This window comes from Melanotaenia boesemani, chromosome 15 (assembly GCF_017639745.1).
Source record: "Melanotaenia boesemani isolate fMelBoe1 chromosome 15, fMelBoe1.pri, whole genome shotgun sequence".
Taxonomy (NCBI): domain Eukaryota; kingdom Metazoa; phylum Chordata; class Actinopteri; order Atheriniformes; family Melanotaeniidae; genus Melanotaenia; species Melanotaenia boesemani.
In genome coordinates, this window is record NC_055696.1 from 17011493 (window position 1) to 17028577 (window position 17085).

Below are 17085 nucleotides of genomic sequence, written 5' to 3' on the forward strand. Positions count from 1 at the left end.
CATAAAAGAAGAACTATTCATTGGCTATCTATAGTAAAGCATGGTGGAGGCCTTATCATTCAACTGGGGCGGCAGTGGCTCAGGCGGTAGAGCCGGTCGTCCAAAGATCGGAAGGTCAGCGGTTCGATTCCCACCCCCGCAGTCATCTGTCGTTGTGTCCTTGGGCAAGACACTTAACCCTCCTTGCCTCCAGTGTTGGCATCGCTGGTGTATGAATGTGTGGATGAAAGTTCGGTGCTGGTCGGAGAGGCCGTAGGTGCAGACTGGCAGCCACGTTTCCGTCAACTTGCCCCAGGGTAGCTGTGGCTACACACGTAGCTTACCATCACCAGGTATGAGTGAGGAGTGGATGAATGTAAAGCGCTTTTACATAATACAATACATAATAATAATTATTATTATTATTGTCATGCTGTGGGGCTGAGGAGTTGGGGCTGCACACACCCAACAACAAAAGTTTTTACAGTCAATTATTAGCAGCCTTCAAAAATATTTATGTCTGTCCGCATTTTGTGTTTTGTATTTTTTCATTATGGACATTTAACTTAAATACTCAAATGAATATTAGATCTCATTAAATAATTGGGTCTAATTATTGAGTCCCTTTAAGTTTTAATACATTTAAAAAATATAAATTTCAATGATTTTAATTTGAATTTCAATTAAGTTTAATTTACTTTTAATTTCCTTTTTTATTTACTTCAGTCATGGCGGAATCAATGAAAATCACCTTATGTTGCATAAGAAGTTTAATGTGAGTAAGTGAACCAAAACAAATGAAAACATTTAGTTAATCCTTGCTTTTCTTTTATCATGTTATTCAGAAGTCATTACACCACATTGCATGCATAGTGTAAATGTAGAAGTCTATGACTTTGTTTGTACCCCATAACTCTTTATCATCTTTACACCTCCCTGCAGACAGGAATTGTCCTCTAGTGACGTCAGTCATGCCATTGTGGTACTTGGCATACCCATGTGTGCATGTGTGCATATGTGTGTGTCTATGATTCATAGCCTGAGCCTGAAGTGATATCACTCACTCTGCTGTTGGAGTGGGGGGTTGTGTGAACTTTGTTACACCATGACACAACCCAGGCACACACCCAAGACATGCAAGCATTTTAAATGCATTTTCACTGGGGAGGGTGTGCTAAATGGCCGAGGTAAACTCTAACCTCCAGCTAGCATCTGTCAACGGATGCATTGGAAAACATTTCCCACTCTAGGTTTAATTTGTGCATCTGTTTCTTATGAAGTCTCAATCTTTAATTTTTTACAAGATTATATTTGTGGAGTTCTTTTTTTTTAATGGAAAATCTCTGCAAGTGCAGCTTTCCCAGAGTCTTCCAGGGACAAACAAACAAACTTGCCCACACTGACCTCTGTGTTTACCGGAACTGAGTCAGGGACACTAAGGTGGTTAGAGGCTGTAAATTTGGAATTCCACAACTGAACCACACAATTCAGCTTTTAGTACTTCATGGAGCATGAACTTGTATCCTTTCAGTCTTAAAACACTGTTCTCGGTTAACAAGCCTCCTTCTCATGCACAAACTCTCTTTATTATTCCCGAATTGTACTTGCGATCTGTATATATTCTTGGCTTCTGTTGTGCACAGTAAATAACCAATTAACTCATGATGTGGGAAATGTTAGTAAAATTGTGGCTGTGATCTTATATACTTGAACCATTTTGCAGCTCTTATAGCTTAGTATATCTTAGATTTGAGACTGCCTGGACAGTCACCAGTCTTGGTTGTCTCAATTATCCTTGTGCATCTGCTGCGTCCCAACAAAAAAGTAGTCTACAATCATTAAAATTGGATGATGAAGTAATTTTAAACATGTCTGTATGGTATTTATTTTGTATATTGAAAGGTATATCATAAGAAAAGCAATTATTTTTGCTTCACAGCTGAGAATTTACTTCACTGAGCTTTAATGAATCAATGATTTTTTTTTAAAAGCACTAATTCAGTGATACTGCTACTACTTACTTTATGCTCACTTTCTGTTGCGGACTTAGTTTCCAGAGCTTAACTTTTAAACTTTACTTGGATACGAAGAATGTCAGATTACTGTAAATCACTGTAATGACAGGAATGGCATCCAGCTGTAGAAAATCCCACATTTATTAGCTGGAAAAATACAAACTTGTGCCTGTCACTACTTCAGAGCACATAGAGCACACAAAAAGAAGACCGGAGACAGATTGACATGTGTTCACATTTCATTTCAATTTAGTTTGAGTGAGTGCTATTAAAGGACATTTGGATCTGCAGCTTGCCATATGACAGTGACGTTTTTACAATGGAGGAAATCATTTGCAGCTTCTTTCTTTTAGCCAGAGATCATGAGACCTGCCAGAGGCAGGTCTGGAAATTGTGGGGATATTTGTTGTATGTGTGTTTGGGTGTGTATAATAATATAAAATTTGTCTCATATGTTTCCTGTGTGTCTGTGAAGGTGAAATGTACCCACTGGGACATCGGCCATCTGCCCGCCTTAGTCCACTCCTTCTCACCTCCTTTGCCTCCCCGTGAGGCTCAAATGTCCACAGACCAGCGAGTTTCAGGAATATAAGATCACAAAGGGAAACCTTTTCTGATGTTCTGCTCAAAGATAAGCTTCCAAATTCAAGCAATATGGACACATGTTTTGGTAGATTAAAAAAGGTCAAATGACAGCTTAAGGAAAAGAATCTGTTCAGGAGCATACTGAGCAAATTAATTTGTCATTACAGCAAAATTAGCTTAGTGCTGGACTTGAGTTCAGTGGGTGTTAAGCCTTGTATGAATGCTAAGTGGCCAGAAAACTGTGTATAGTGTTTTTACTAAATTAAAAAAGAAAAAGAAAACAAAAAAAATACACAAGGAAAAAAACTCATTTCTGTTCTTTCCAAATATGTCTTAGTGGCTTTTTTCCTGGTGTCATCTTTGCTGGAGTTTGAAAGTGAAAACCTTAAGTGCCTCCTAAGGCAATATTACATCAATCATAAGAGCTGCTTTTGTTGAATTTGGCACCTATGCTGACACTCCCACACTAATGCTCTTTTTCCTGTCTTTCTTCGTCTTTTGCCCTCACCGACAGTTTGACACCACTTATAACAGGTCTTTTTTTTCTTCTCCCTTTTTTTTGGTGTGCTGTTCATTTGAATGTGTGTGTGTGTGTGTGTACACGTATGCTTTTGAATGTTATCTTTAGGTAACGCCTGGCAGCAAGGCAGCTCAAGGTGACCTGTGTCCGGGCGACACCATCCTGGCTATCAATGGTGACAGCACAGAGCACATGACACACATGGAGGCTCAGAACCGGATCAAAAACTGCACCCAGCAGCTCTCACTCAGCATCAGCAGGTATGGGAATATTGGACTGTATATTTCAGGAAAAAGTGGTCACTAGTGTGGATTATGTTTTAGGGTGTGTCCCAATAAGTGCACTTCTATATTTCGAACACTACATTTAAGTGCTTAGTGCGCAGACACAGAAATTTCAGTAAAAACTCAGAGCACTGAAAGTACCCGGATGCTGCCCTAAACTCGGCCAAAAATCTAGTGCGAAACGATGGACACTACATGCACTAAACGGACACCATCTTGCCGACGTAGCGGAAGGGGAGGGACTTTCAACCAGTTTTTCAGAGCTGAATGGCAGCCACCGACTCAGCGGTACCGATGCAGTCGGAGGCTATTTTCTACTGTTGTAAGTATGAAGTTATTTGACATAATTCTAATATAAACTGCAGCATGCTTCCTATCTCTTCTATCCATGATCCCAGTTATGGATCTGATCATTTGTTGGAGGCTGCAGTAGAGTTAGCAACGTAAGTGTTAGCAGTTTTATAGCCGATTTTGCGGATGTAGATGGTACTATGCTATAAGTGTTAAAAATTATTAATGCTATAGGTTCTGTATGTTTAATCATGATTGTTGAACCTCCAGATTAAGCACTGCGGGGTCTCTGGCGTAAACGAAATGGTCCTTGATCTGAAAACTGATTAGGAAACACCACTGGTTTAGAGAACTGGCCCGTTTCCATGGTAACGCTGACTAAGCCGTAGCTGATTGTACATCACTTTAGATAAGCGTCTGCAAAGTACCCATAAAGTACATATATATATAATATTTGCTTTTATATAAACTGCCATTGTGTGTTCACCATAGGTCATTGTGGCATCAAACTACCGAGCCAGCAGTGGCACTGAGGCATTTACCACCTGCGGGCTAGGACGCTGCTGTGGAGAAATGGAGAAGAAGAGAGAAATGTTTTAATAAAAATTTTAAATAAAATGTTTTCTGCATCCCTGTTTTAGCATCTTCATTACTGCATTTCATATTTTAAATGATGATTTCTAGTATTATCGGTTTCCTGTTGCCAGACGTGAACGGTATCAGTGTAAACACCAATGAAAACAGATGTATAATGTAAAGTACTTTAATTCAGTGAAGATATCTTTGCATATTTAAAAGCTGTTTTATTAGTCTTTTAAATTGCACGTTAGGTTTGGGGGAGACACATGAACGTGTGCTGATGGTTTCTATTGTTATCAACTGAGATAGATTAATACAGTGGAGGCCACGGTTCTTTGTTTCACAAATAAGGCCTTTTAAAAGGCATTTAATAGCATAAAAATATGATGACATGGAAACACGTATGTTAATGTGATTTTAGATTTTGGAAGAACTTGGAAGGATTGTCCTTAAAAAAAAGTATATTAATGGAGCAGCGGTGCTATTAGGCAGCATGCAAGAGGGTCATATACCTTAAAATAAATAAGCATACGTTCTAATTCATGTGCAGCCCAAGGAGGATCCTGCGTTGGATGCGACAAAGTTTACAGGTGGGGTTAAGTAAGGGGTAAACAAAGTAAAATCAAGAGTTGGAAATGCATTCTGTAAATTAAGGCAGCAGAAGAATCACCGTCAAAAGCTGGTACGTCACTACCGGTAAGTGCAAAACGTTGGTGCTCAATTTGGATCAGCACTTACCCACGATAGTGTGCACTACAGAAGGTAGTGCTTAGTGCGCACTACAGTATACTCATGTAAGTGCGCGGTTTGAGACACACAGTTAGTCAATACAGAATCACCTGAAAACAAGAATTTCCTATAGAACAAATGATTTATTTGAACACATGAAGTCAGCCATGCTGCTTTTTTTTATTTCTATAGCTGGTGACACATGGATGAATGAATTAACTTGCATCTTCCAAACAACCTGTATTTGTTCCTTTTGTAAGCATTACCAGAATCTTACCAGAGCTGATCACATGGTTTTTGTTGCATAATTGAACAAAACTGACGGGGCAAAGCAGAAAATGCTCTTCGTCAATCATCCTGAAGGATTCTTATAACACCCTGTAATTTACAAATATGTGGACCACTGTACAATCTGCACTGTGGCGGTTGGCCCCCACTGGGAAATATGTTTGAAATAAATGAGCAATTGGAAATGGTGAGCATTAGTCAATTCCTAAACAGTCATCACTACATTGACCCTCAGCAGAGGCTCCTTATGGTTTTTGCTGAGGCCCATTAAGTGAATTGAGTTGAAAACTCAACTTGATTTTTTTTTCTTTCCTTTTATGACTGGGGTCATTTAGTTCCTCTCATCCAGGAACACATATTGTTTCTATTTGTGGTCATTCTGTTCGGCCTGGCATGGTCGAGTCATGGTGACAGATGACGGGTTTACGACAGTTTAAATTATCTACTTGCAGCGCCTATGGAGCACCATGAAAACCAATGAGGCCTGTACATACAGTAAGTCAGACAATGACCTTTGCAAATGGACTTCACAGGTTGATACTGTATATTTTGCCAGTGAATGAAACTGGAACATTATCTTGCACTCTTCAGGCTTATGTAACGTACTAGACCAAGTGTGTTAGGATGCATGACTTAAACTTGGAGGACAAAAGCAACATGTTTCTGGAATAAAAATCATCCATCTAAACAGTTAATGACAGAGGGGTGAGGGTGGTTGGAGGGTTGTAACCAAGGAAAAACTGAAATGTCAGCTGCTTCCCACATTTCTATTAGATGGTTATTTTGGTTGCTCGAGTTCTGGAAAGTGCAGATGGATTTTGGCAACCTCTGAATCCTGTCTTCTTAGATGAAGAACACAGTGTGGTTTCAGCCTCAGTTACAAGTGACAACTGCCAACTGATGCTTTGGTTCTCTCCTTTTAGGGCTGCAGAGTCTCTTTTTTTAGTTTTTTGCCAGAATGGCTCAAATCATGTTGACTTGCAGATGCAGTGCCAAAAGATGAGAAGACTCATACATGCACGAGCTCCAAATACAGTTATTTCTCTGCTTACTCTATTCTTGCATTTGTGTAGTGTGCAGTCTAGTATGGAGCTGCCTCTTCTGCGTCATCCACCCTGCAGTGGGAATCACCCATCCATATATCAAGCTGAGCGGCTGAGCATTAAGTGGTTATATCCACATGGGGATTGTAAATTTATTTAAGGTTGCAAGAAGAAACATTCAGCACCAAGACCAGAGGAAATCCTTTACAGCTGCATGAATACCCAAAAAAGGGTACTTAACTATTCACACACCAATTCAGCCTAATTCAGCTTAAATATGCCTTAAAGTAGACACTTAAATCGCTTACTGAAGTAATGAGGTGAGATTGAAGGTTAAGATTTTAAACTTACCAATTGGTTCCAGTTAGCTGATGTTTTGCTTCATTCCTTTAGTTGATGTAAAGTGGACATCAGCCATGCTTAATAAGGCAAGGCAAGGTAGTTTATTTGTATAGCACATTTCATGTACAGGACAATTCAAAGTGCTTTACATAAAACAAAGACACTACAGATATTTAGAACAGTAAAAGGCATCAACACATAATCACGATAAAATAATAAATTACATTAAAATGATTAAAACAATAGATGTGTTTAAGGTTGTAACGAAGCTTTTTGTTTGTTTTTTCTTGTTTTTAAACTAACTGGAAATAATTGATTTAAATGAGAACCACAAGCAAACTACTTGATATGGTAATGTTGTTCACCAGTTCCCTTAATTTCCATTTTAAACCCAGATAAGATAGCAGGTGGCTATAAAACATGAGTCAGGCCAAGGGCTAGCTGCTGGAATGTGACCTTTCCGCAGTATATTGGTTGAATAATTACAGTGTAAACTGCCCTGCACTGCTGGACAGGAGGAGCATGAGGCATGTTTGAGAGATAGGCATGCACCTTTGGCTCCATTGTACAGAGCTGAAATAAACAGCTGCACAAGTGGAGGGAAGTTGGTTGAAGAGGATAGAAAGCAGAAGAAAACAATTGTGGGCATGGATCTGTGAAAGTGTAAAATTGTTTATTCAACTGAAACAGGTAAAAGAGTGAATGGGAAAGAGAAAATGGATAAATAAAGATGAAAAGAAACTCTGTGCCAGTGAGGAGAAAATTAAAGCCAACCAGAATGAATTGAAGCGAAAGTCACATTGGCTCTACCCTGTCTTGAATGTTTTACAGCCAGCATTTTCTGTTTTGTGCATTGCAGGAAATTCAATTAAAGAGACAACACAGGGAAGCTTGGTTTGTGTGGCTCAGATAGAGGGCATACTGTAGCACAAGCTTTAAGGGTGTCTGCTGCGTTTTGAGAAAGGAGAAAGTTGTTTTTTTCCACACAGTCACATGTAATTTAAGACAGGGTGCTAGAAAAGCCTCGTACATTACCACTGTTATTCATTGCTGTTCATTCAGCCAATTGCCATGCACTGTGAAAAATGTGTAATGCCAAAAATGCTGTTTAGGGAATAACGCGTTAATATACCGCAACGGTCACTATGCCTGCTCTGACAAACAAACTGTAAAGTTAAAATTGGTGGATCCAGAAGAAAAAACAAAAACTGCTTCAGCCTGTTCCACCAAGGAACCCGCAGAAGTTGAAGCCACAATATTGGCCTTTGAGGCTTTTAGTTTTTTGTTCTAAAATAACGAGCTGTGAAAAAGCAACCATATGTTTGCATGATTTCTGGTTGCTTAATAAGGTTCAGACCCTGAGTTTTTATTCATCCTGACAATGGCTGTGTCATGTTCACGTGTCAAAGACAAGTATGTGTGCTATTCATTCAAGGAGATGGGACATATGGGACTTAGATTTCATAGAAAACACTCCTCAGTTGTGGGCCAGAGAAATAAGCAAGGATTTTTTAATTGCAACGATTCTAGTTATTAAAAAAAGCGGGGAGTGACTAGAAGAACGCATGCTGACTAACTAAAAAAAGTAATATTTTACAGGACAGCAGTTCTCAGTCCTCATTAAAAGACTGTCATAAAATACTCCAGTCACAAGAAACAGGAGACCTGTAATTTTGTGTGGCAGCCCATCAACAAATATATGAGTCTACGCGTCTGCTGTGAACCAAAATTACAGCACGCTGGATGCTTCTACGCTTGAGGTCTTGTGTAACACAAGAATGTTTCTTTGTAATGCGTCCTCATCTATAACTTTCATAACCCACATTTTTCATAATTTCTATTATGGAGCATTTTTAAAGGCGTTCAGCATCGGGGGATTTCTGGTTATGTGCCTTGGGAAACTCATGAAAGCTGAGTAAGACATAAAGATACACAATGAAAAATGGGCTGGCATCTTTAGTTGTTTGTATAGTTTTTTATATTTTGTCATGTCATTAAAGGAAAATTCCATTTAAACTACATGAAATGAAAATTTATTTTTATCAGCTGCTTTGTCTATTCCAGTTTTGTTACATATTTTGATTTCTTACATTTTCCAAATGCTTTATTTAGTACATTTAGGGTACTTTGTCTGATCTGCTAAGATGTTTGCCTCCTTCTCATGCTGAGTCGTGCTGCCCAGTCTCGCATTAAAACGTCTTAACAGCTACTTGGTGCCAATGGTACAAAGTGTAACATCAAATTGGGACATATTAACACGTTCTTTGCCATGTTCTTAGAGCAAGACTTGTCATTTTCTAACCTTTTGATTGTTAAATGAGCCTATTGGAATCTGAAGCATGATGATTTCCTCAACCTAAACAAGTTGTTTTGTTGCCTAAATCTAAACAAGCAGTCTCATATTCAGCTGTCCCATTCCCAGCCTTACTGGCTCCGGTTAGGTCAGAGGAAAGTCTAAAAAGTGAATGATACATGTAAAGTGGTGAGAAAAAGAAAGCAGAATTTAGGATGAAAGACAGGAAGACATGGACGGGGGGGGGGGGATTTGAACAGAGGTTTTGGTTTTCCATCATGTTTTCCTGTTGATGCAGACCTCCCCCTTTGTGTTCGAATAGATCTGCTTTGTCTCACATTGTGTCCAAGTTCAGCGTAGTGTTGGAGGCCTTGGACACACACACAAGGACCATACTGGAAAGTGTCATGTCTGCCCCATTTGTATATTCTCAGACATCTGCATGCATGAACCAGCTGTAGAGCAAAGCACCCTCCATCTCTCCTTGTTCTCCACAGACACTTTGTCCATGACCTCCACATGCCCCGTTCTTCTCTCCAAACCTAAATCCCACCTCACAAATTTCTTTTCATATCTTCTCTTCATCGTTTTTTCCTTTCCGTCCCATCCATGGTGCCTTAATTTCCCTGCAGTCCTCCATTATCTGTCAGAGCTGTTTAAAAGAGCGCCATGTAGCTGCATTAGATGCCTAAAGAGACAGATGATGGCGGCTGGAGGATGCATGTTTCCACCGCTGGTCAGCCTGCTAGGAAAGAGTTGTGCTGGAGCGGCCAGTTACATGTACTAAGAAATGATTCATGATGCCTGCGCTGTGTTTCACTCAGATTTCATGGTTTGTTCTTGTAGGCTTAAAGAAAGATTGACAAATATTGGGCAATCTTTTTGTCCTAATTTAAATTGCATTTGGTGGTTTAGAGCTTTTAAGGTCAATTAACAAGCATGTCTTTAGTTCTGTCATCAGCATGGTTTAGATTAAGTACAACTGGGTACAATTGAATTTTCTCAAAACGATAGGAAATGATTTGCTAAACAGCCTCTTTCCAAAAGATCCCTGGTTATTCAAAATTATTCACAGGCCTCGCTGGAAAGAGTTTTCACTCCTTTACACAGAAGCAGTCGAGCATCTAAAAATTGCATTTTTTTTTTTTTGTTAGGTTGGCAAAAAGAAGATTTTGGAGGTTCATTAAAGCAAACTTGTGCTTTATTTGGAGTTTTCATATTTAATGGGGTAACAAATATCTCTGATAGTTCACTTATTGGCTGCAACTGGCCTAAAGACATTAAATACAATAATGGGATATAAATCTAAGATCCTGGATTTAGGTGATGTATAATACATAAAGTATGAGTAGATGTTATATAAATCTGATCATCATCTAAAGAGTGAAACTAAAACAAGAAAGAGGGCTGAGGGTCTGGGAGGAGTCGGAGAGATGGAGTTAAATCCCTTTGGTGGAGGATTTGCCCCTGCTGACTCGCCTCGACTCCACGACCTGTGAGTCACAGCTGAGGAATTATGCATGAAACTGCAAGAGACCAAAGGAGCCCAGGACTCCAGCTGGGTCAGAAATGAAGAGAAACCTCCAAAGGAAGCGGCTTACCCATATCCCTACACTTCTAACATTGCTGCCTTCTTCTCCCTTAATCTCAGCATTCCTCTCACACTCCCCCAAGGACTCTTTTTGTGGTTATGAGTGCAACGTCAAAGGCATGTGAGGCTGTATTTCTAAAAGGTGGGTCCCCCCCCCCCCCCTTCTCTGATCTTGTCATCACCCGCAGGCAGATTTTTCCAAGTGACCCCCTGTGGTCCGCAAATGAGTCCATTATTACTGCTGTTTTAACATTTGCTGTCTCCTCTTTCTTCCTAGGGCGACAAAACTTCAACTCTTACATTACTAAATGACAAGGGAGCAGCTGCCGTGGTGGCTAATGTAACTAAAAACATTCCCTTTTTTTTCCAGATGAGTTTGATAAAAGTGAAATTGAAGCAAGACTCTTGAGTAAACCCTGAAACGATCAATGATCAGCCGCTTCTTAATTTTCAGGTTGTTGTTATTCAGCCTTCTGTCTCATGGCGATCCTGGGCAGCCAAAGTAAACTTATTCACCACTCTAAAAACCAGATCTCCCCAATCAGGAAATTAAACTTTTGCGGGGCAAGGTCAGGCAAGGGAAAATATGACCAAAGGAAAGGATAGACTAAATCATTCTGATGACCTTCTTTTTGTCCTGTTTTCACCTCCCTATTTCCTTTCACTATTTTTTTTCTTTTATTTGTTTTTGTTCTTATCACATTTAGTCTAAACCATTTAAATATCTACTTTTTACACTTTTGTTTTTGCATTTTTCAGATTATGCCAACTTTTAATTTCCTGTTTTTAAATCTTATTTAGCACTAAAGGACTTCTCTGGAGATAGAGTGAGCAGATTTGGAATAACTATTAGAGTAGATCAATCTTTTTTTAAGAAATTAGATTTTAATAGAAACCATATAGTTTCCAGCAACCTCACCTCAGCAACTCTAGGTTTTTCTGGCTGCAGTCTTTCATTCAGGCTGAATTTCTCCTTGAGTTACACATGCAGACACACAAGTGGAAAGATGGAAAGAGTTTTATAGAAAATGAACAGATCCTATGTAATCCTTCACACATTTAAAATACTTTAACTCTACAATGCATTGTCCCTACTCAAGTTTGTGTGCATGAGATTGTTTTTGCTATGGTTATTTGTTCTCCAAAATCGCCCAAAACAGTTTACAGTCCACCAGAAAATTAGCCACGTTATATCTGTCAGTCTGTGTTAAACTGGAAAAGTCCAGCTTAATAACTGAAATCACAGCCAGTCCAGCTGTGGAGCTTTTTAGTTCCAAGTGGATTTTAAGATTTCAGCAACATACGTGGCATCCCTCTTTAGCCTGATATCCATTATAATGAGCACAACAGTTTTCGAGTGTAAATCCCTAAACTAGTCTGTCTCTCACTGTTTCCAGAGTTCAAAACCCCATTATCGTAGACGGACGTTCATTTCCACAATTTTTTATTTGCATTACCAAAATGTCAGTTGAGTCTGAACTTTCACTCCTTTCAATGGGCTGTTTGTGTGGTAACCACTGCAACCAAACAACCTCCAAACAATCTGAGAAAACATGAAGGCTTTTTGTCCCTGAATCATGGAGGAACTTGTGGAAGGGAGGGAGCCTTCATCCTACGCAGCTCTGTAGCTTTTGCTCATCCACTCAGACACTCGGCGCCTCATAAGAGCGTCCTTGATTGCAACACCTCCATAGTTCATATCTGAAGCATTGCCTCAGCTTTGCCAACACTGTGCCAGCTGCAGCCCAATGACATCACCTCTTTTAGACAGCAACTCTTCTATCCCATGCAAGACTGACAAATACGTGCACACACTCAAGTTTTGTTCCTTTTGATAGAGGTGTGTGAAAAGATGGGAGGAGGATAAAGAAAAGCATGGATACATGCTTATATCCTGGCTCTACTCTATAGGGAAATGATTCTTTAAGTACGCAATACTATAGCAGCAAAAGCTAGCTGAACCAAGTATCCTTCTCCGATCTTCACTTTAAACATAAAAACTGCTTTTATTTAAACATGCAACTTGACAGTGAAATAGCATTGCAAGTGAACTGTGTGTGAATTGCATTCTTTATGCTTTATTAAAGGAAGAAGTGAATTATGTGGACACCTGTTTATATGTACACAGCGGGCTCGTTCAGTAGCACTATAAATAATATCTTTTATCATGGCTGCCAGTCAGTAACTTATGTACTCTTTTGCAAGTGTACGCAACTGGAGTCAATTACTATTAATCTCACCAGGAGCAGAAAAGCCTCTGATACCAGTAATTAAGTTATCACAAATTTTGAAATATTCATGGCCCAGAAGATGGTTTGTTTTTCCAGTGATGGTTCACACGCTGGAGTTTTAGTATAATGATGACTTTATCATTGTGTTTCTTGGAGTGTAGAAAGTAGTTTTATCCAATTCCAAAGCTGAAACTCATACATGCACATGCTTTAGCTCAGAATGTGATTAATTTGCTCCAAAACAGGACAGTTTTGCTAATATTAGATAGCATTTATGGGATGAAGCTTATTGAAGCTTAAGTCATCATCTTTCCCAGTTTGCAGTAGGTCCACAAGGATTAAAGTAGACAGTGTCTACTTTCACTTTTTTTGTGGTTTTCTCAGAGACATTCACACTCTGGAATAATTATGTTTAAAACAGAAAGCCTTCTATGGAAAAATGTCAGCAAAAGTAAAATCCATCCCTTTCGGCAGAAACGATGACACGCTTCAGCGCCAGGGTGTTAGATGGCACAAGATTTATCGGACTTTTCTCTCCTCTCATGGGTATTGTCTTTCAGATCGGTTTCCGGAGACAGAGTGTGGTCGCCAGCAGTTTGCGAAGACGGCAAGACAAGCCCTTACATGGAGCCTGACTCACAGGTAACCACTGTTTACCCTGGATTTCCCTAATCACAAGGCCTGACTGTTTTAGATTTAAATTTGCACTCAGTAAGGCACTGTCAACTCATCTGCCTGGATTTCTTACAGTGCCAACACACAGTTTCAGTAGGATTGTGGTCAGAACCCGGTGGAAAACTACTGATATGAAACATCAGCCAACGGGAAAAAACTTAATAGAGAAGGTAGTTGGCTCATGAAAACCAATTTACTAGATGACCTGTCTCTAAGTTGTGAAGTCTAAAAAAATATTTCTGGTTTTCGGCCTGTAAGTCTGACATATCCACCTATGAAAGGGTCCATATCAGTTATGGGTACACATTTAATGATGCAGATAAGAACATGCCACCTTAGGAGAGGTATCATAGTGGTGGTTAATCAGTGTCAAAGTTCTCCTGTCTAATATAATGCTAAAATACTGTGGTGCGCACAAACATCTAAAGGTCAATTTAAGCTCTACTCTTAAAGGTGGAAATGGTGCCTTTCATCCATCTTCTGCATCATTTACATGTGAATAATGAATGCAGCGGTCCTCAAACTTTTTCAACCATGGCCCCCCTTTGGAGAAATATATATATATATATATATATATAAACTGTATATATAAACTTATAACTATGTTGTTACTGTTACTATGGTTATAACATCACAGACGTGAGGGAGATGTAATAAGGAACACATTTACTGTTAAACCAAGATCTGCCCTCTTTTATCCCACTTACCTGTTTCTCATATCTCTCGCCTTCCTTTTCTCCCTTTGATGCGTTCAGTAAACCTTGATATCGTCTTTATATTTTTTGCCGGTTGGCAAAAACAAATTGGTACCTTACTGCCACCAAGTGGTTTGAAGTGTGGACCAGAATGTTTCCAAGAATCCAAGTTGTCAAAACATTAATTCCTCTGCTACATTTTTCTCAATCCCATGCAACCCTTTGTGATGTTGCTGCACCCCCACAGGGGGACCTGCCCCCCAATTTAAGAACCACTGTTGTAATGTGATCCACAGCTGGACATAGCAAACGTAGTAGTACAACTAGAAACTGAGGGGGCAGTGTTGAGCAGTACAGCTGACGTGCGACCCTCGAAAGGAACAAGAAAGAAGAAATTGGGATGTATTTGATGAGGGTACAGACCATCACTGTTTACTGCTTTGCCTCATGTCTCTTTCTGAGAAGAAAGAGATTATAGAGATTGTAGATTATAATGGAGATTGTAGATCATTTTGGTCTCCTCCACTATGAACTTGGAGGTGAACTTTGAACTCTGCACTGCCCTCTAGTGGATGAAATGCTTAGTAACATTACAACATAAAAGGCGAGAAAGAGTATGATGATAGTGACGTTTGAAATGGACATACCTATTTACGTACATCAAGAGAGCACAAATGAGCCTTTATGCAGGTCTTCATATCAGCTGCAGGAGAAGCGAAGTCCATCTCAGGTCATGAACTCAAACTACAGTCCGGTAGCTGTGCGACTCAAGTCTTCTTGGTTTGTTTGTATCGTAGACAGAAACTATGGAAACGGCCCAAAATTCAAGCTGTAAGTTGCATGTACACTTTCATTTCTTTAATTATAATTTAGATAATGCATCCCACTGTTCACTGGAACACTCTCTTGATTGTTCTCCAAATGTACCGGCTGCCAAAAGGATATTCAAAGCATGATGAACTTGAGCAGATGATCATTTCCAAGTTTTCCATCTCTGGCAGGCTAGTGTGTTTCAGAGCACAAAGAAAAGGATGTGTGTGTATGTGTGTGCTGTGTGTAAGCAAGTGTGCGCATATGCTGTGAGTATGGAGACCGTGGGATGGAAATAGACAATGAGGATATTGTGCCTTAGATATGTGAGAGATGTCTATTTGTCATGTATTGTGGATTGAGATATTAGGTGTGATGGAATGCCCCAAGCAGAGATGAAATCTATCTGTCCACACCCACTAGTAAGAATCATGCATAGTACAAGAAAGTAATGCTTTGAGAGTGAGATGTAAGTAAAGGAAGCTACATCATTTTCATGATTCAGGAATCACATTATTTTACCACATTTTAGGAAAAAATATTCCATTCAGCATAATTCATAACAGCTGCTCATTGTTTATATCCTACCATTTTCTCAGCAGGGATGTTGGCAGCTTCTCAGGGACTTTTACTCTGCAATAACCAGTCAATAAGTTTAGTTTGGTGATTTATTTATTGATTGATTGATTGATTGATTGATTGATTGATTGATTGATTGATTGATTGATTGATTGATTGATTGATTGATTGATTGATTGATTGATTGATTGATTGATTGATAGATAGATAGATAGATAGATAGATAGATAGATAGATAGATAGATAGATAGATAGATAGCACATTGGCAGAAATACAGTTTTTCTGCATTGCCAAATCCAGATATTATTCCACCCAAACTGCAGCAGGCCACAGTGACCCTCACCAGTTCTACGGCCCAGGAGACGGAGGAGACAACGTAAACAAAAGCAGGGCAAGCAGAGCAGGCTATATGCTTAGCTACAAGCTAACCCAAACAGACTGGCTCTGCCCATGCAGTCTCCTCCTTGCCAATGCCTTGTCTTTTGTCAACGAACTGGACTAAATTCGTCAGAGGATCGTCTCAAGTAAGACTGACAGCTGTGTGGCAATCTTCACCGAGACATGGCTGGAGAAACTGTGGAGCTAGCGGGGTATTCTCTGTTCTGTGCTGACTGGACTGCAGCTTTGGATAAGACCATGGGCGGAGGTTTGGCGCTGTACATTCACAGTTCGTGGTGTACAGCTACTAACATTATTGGAACCTTCCGCTCTCCCAACCTGGAATATCTGGCAGTGAAGTGCAGACCGTTTAAACTGGTTAGAGAACTCGACTTGGTTGTGATCATAGCGGCCTACGTACACCGCAAGCTAATGCTAAGCTAGCGCTGGAGGAGCTGTTCTGCCTTATCACCGGGCAGATGAACGCTAATACAGAGGCAGCTGTGACTGTGGCTGAGGATGTTAACCACATGGAATTAAAATCTGTCCTCCCCAAATTCAACAAATTCATACACTTTTCCAACAAGAGACTTAAATAAATTGGACCAGGTGTATTGTAAAATTCCAGGAGCATACAAAGCTGCAGCTGCTCCTCACCTCGAGTTGTCAGATCATATTTCTGTGGAGTTGATCCCTGCCTACATACCTCTGATCTGCAGGACCAAACCCACCACCAGAACCATTCAGATTTGGACTGAGGAGGCCTCCTCAACCTTATAGGACTGCTTTGAGCACACAGACTGGGCCAACTGGCAAAAGTTTTTCTGGACATCTTCAACCTGTCTCTGCAGCTTTCCACAGTTCCTGTCTGCCTGAAGTCCTCCATCATTATGCCTGTGCCCAAAAAACAACCATTATTGCCTCAGTGATTACTGCCCCCTCGCTCTTACCCCAGTCATCATCATCATGAAGTGTTTCGAGCGGATCCTCCTAAAGCACATCAAATATGCCATCCCTGCCGGCCTGGACAGCCTGCAATTTGCCTGCAGGGAGAACCGTTCTACAGAGGATGCTGTCTCGATAGCACTTAACATGGCCCTGACTCCCCTGTCAGCAACACCTATGTTAGGGTGCTATTTGTGGACTTAGCTTAGCCCACCATTGTGGGTCTCATTCC

At 40.0% G+C, this 17085-nt stretch overlaps 1 protein-coding gene across 1 annotated transcript in view; it reads left to right on the forward strand.

Moving 5' to 3' along the window:
* pdlim4 (PDZ and LIM domain 4) overlaps window positions 1-17085 on the forward strand; it is a 45980-nt gene that overhangs the window by 7751 nt on the left and 21144 nt on the right. Inside the window, exons 2-3 of the mRNA XM_042008224.1 lie at window positions 3208-3359; window positions 13331-13412. Coding sequence (XP_041864158.1) covers window positions 3208-3359; window positions 13331-13412 — 234 coding nt within the window. The remainder of the gene's footprint in view (window positions 1-3207; window positions 3360-13330; window positions 13413-17085) is intronic.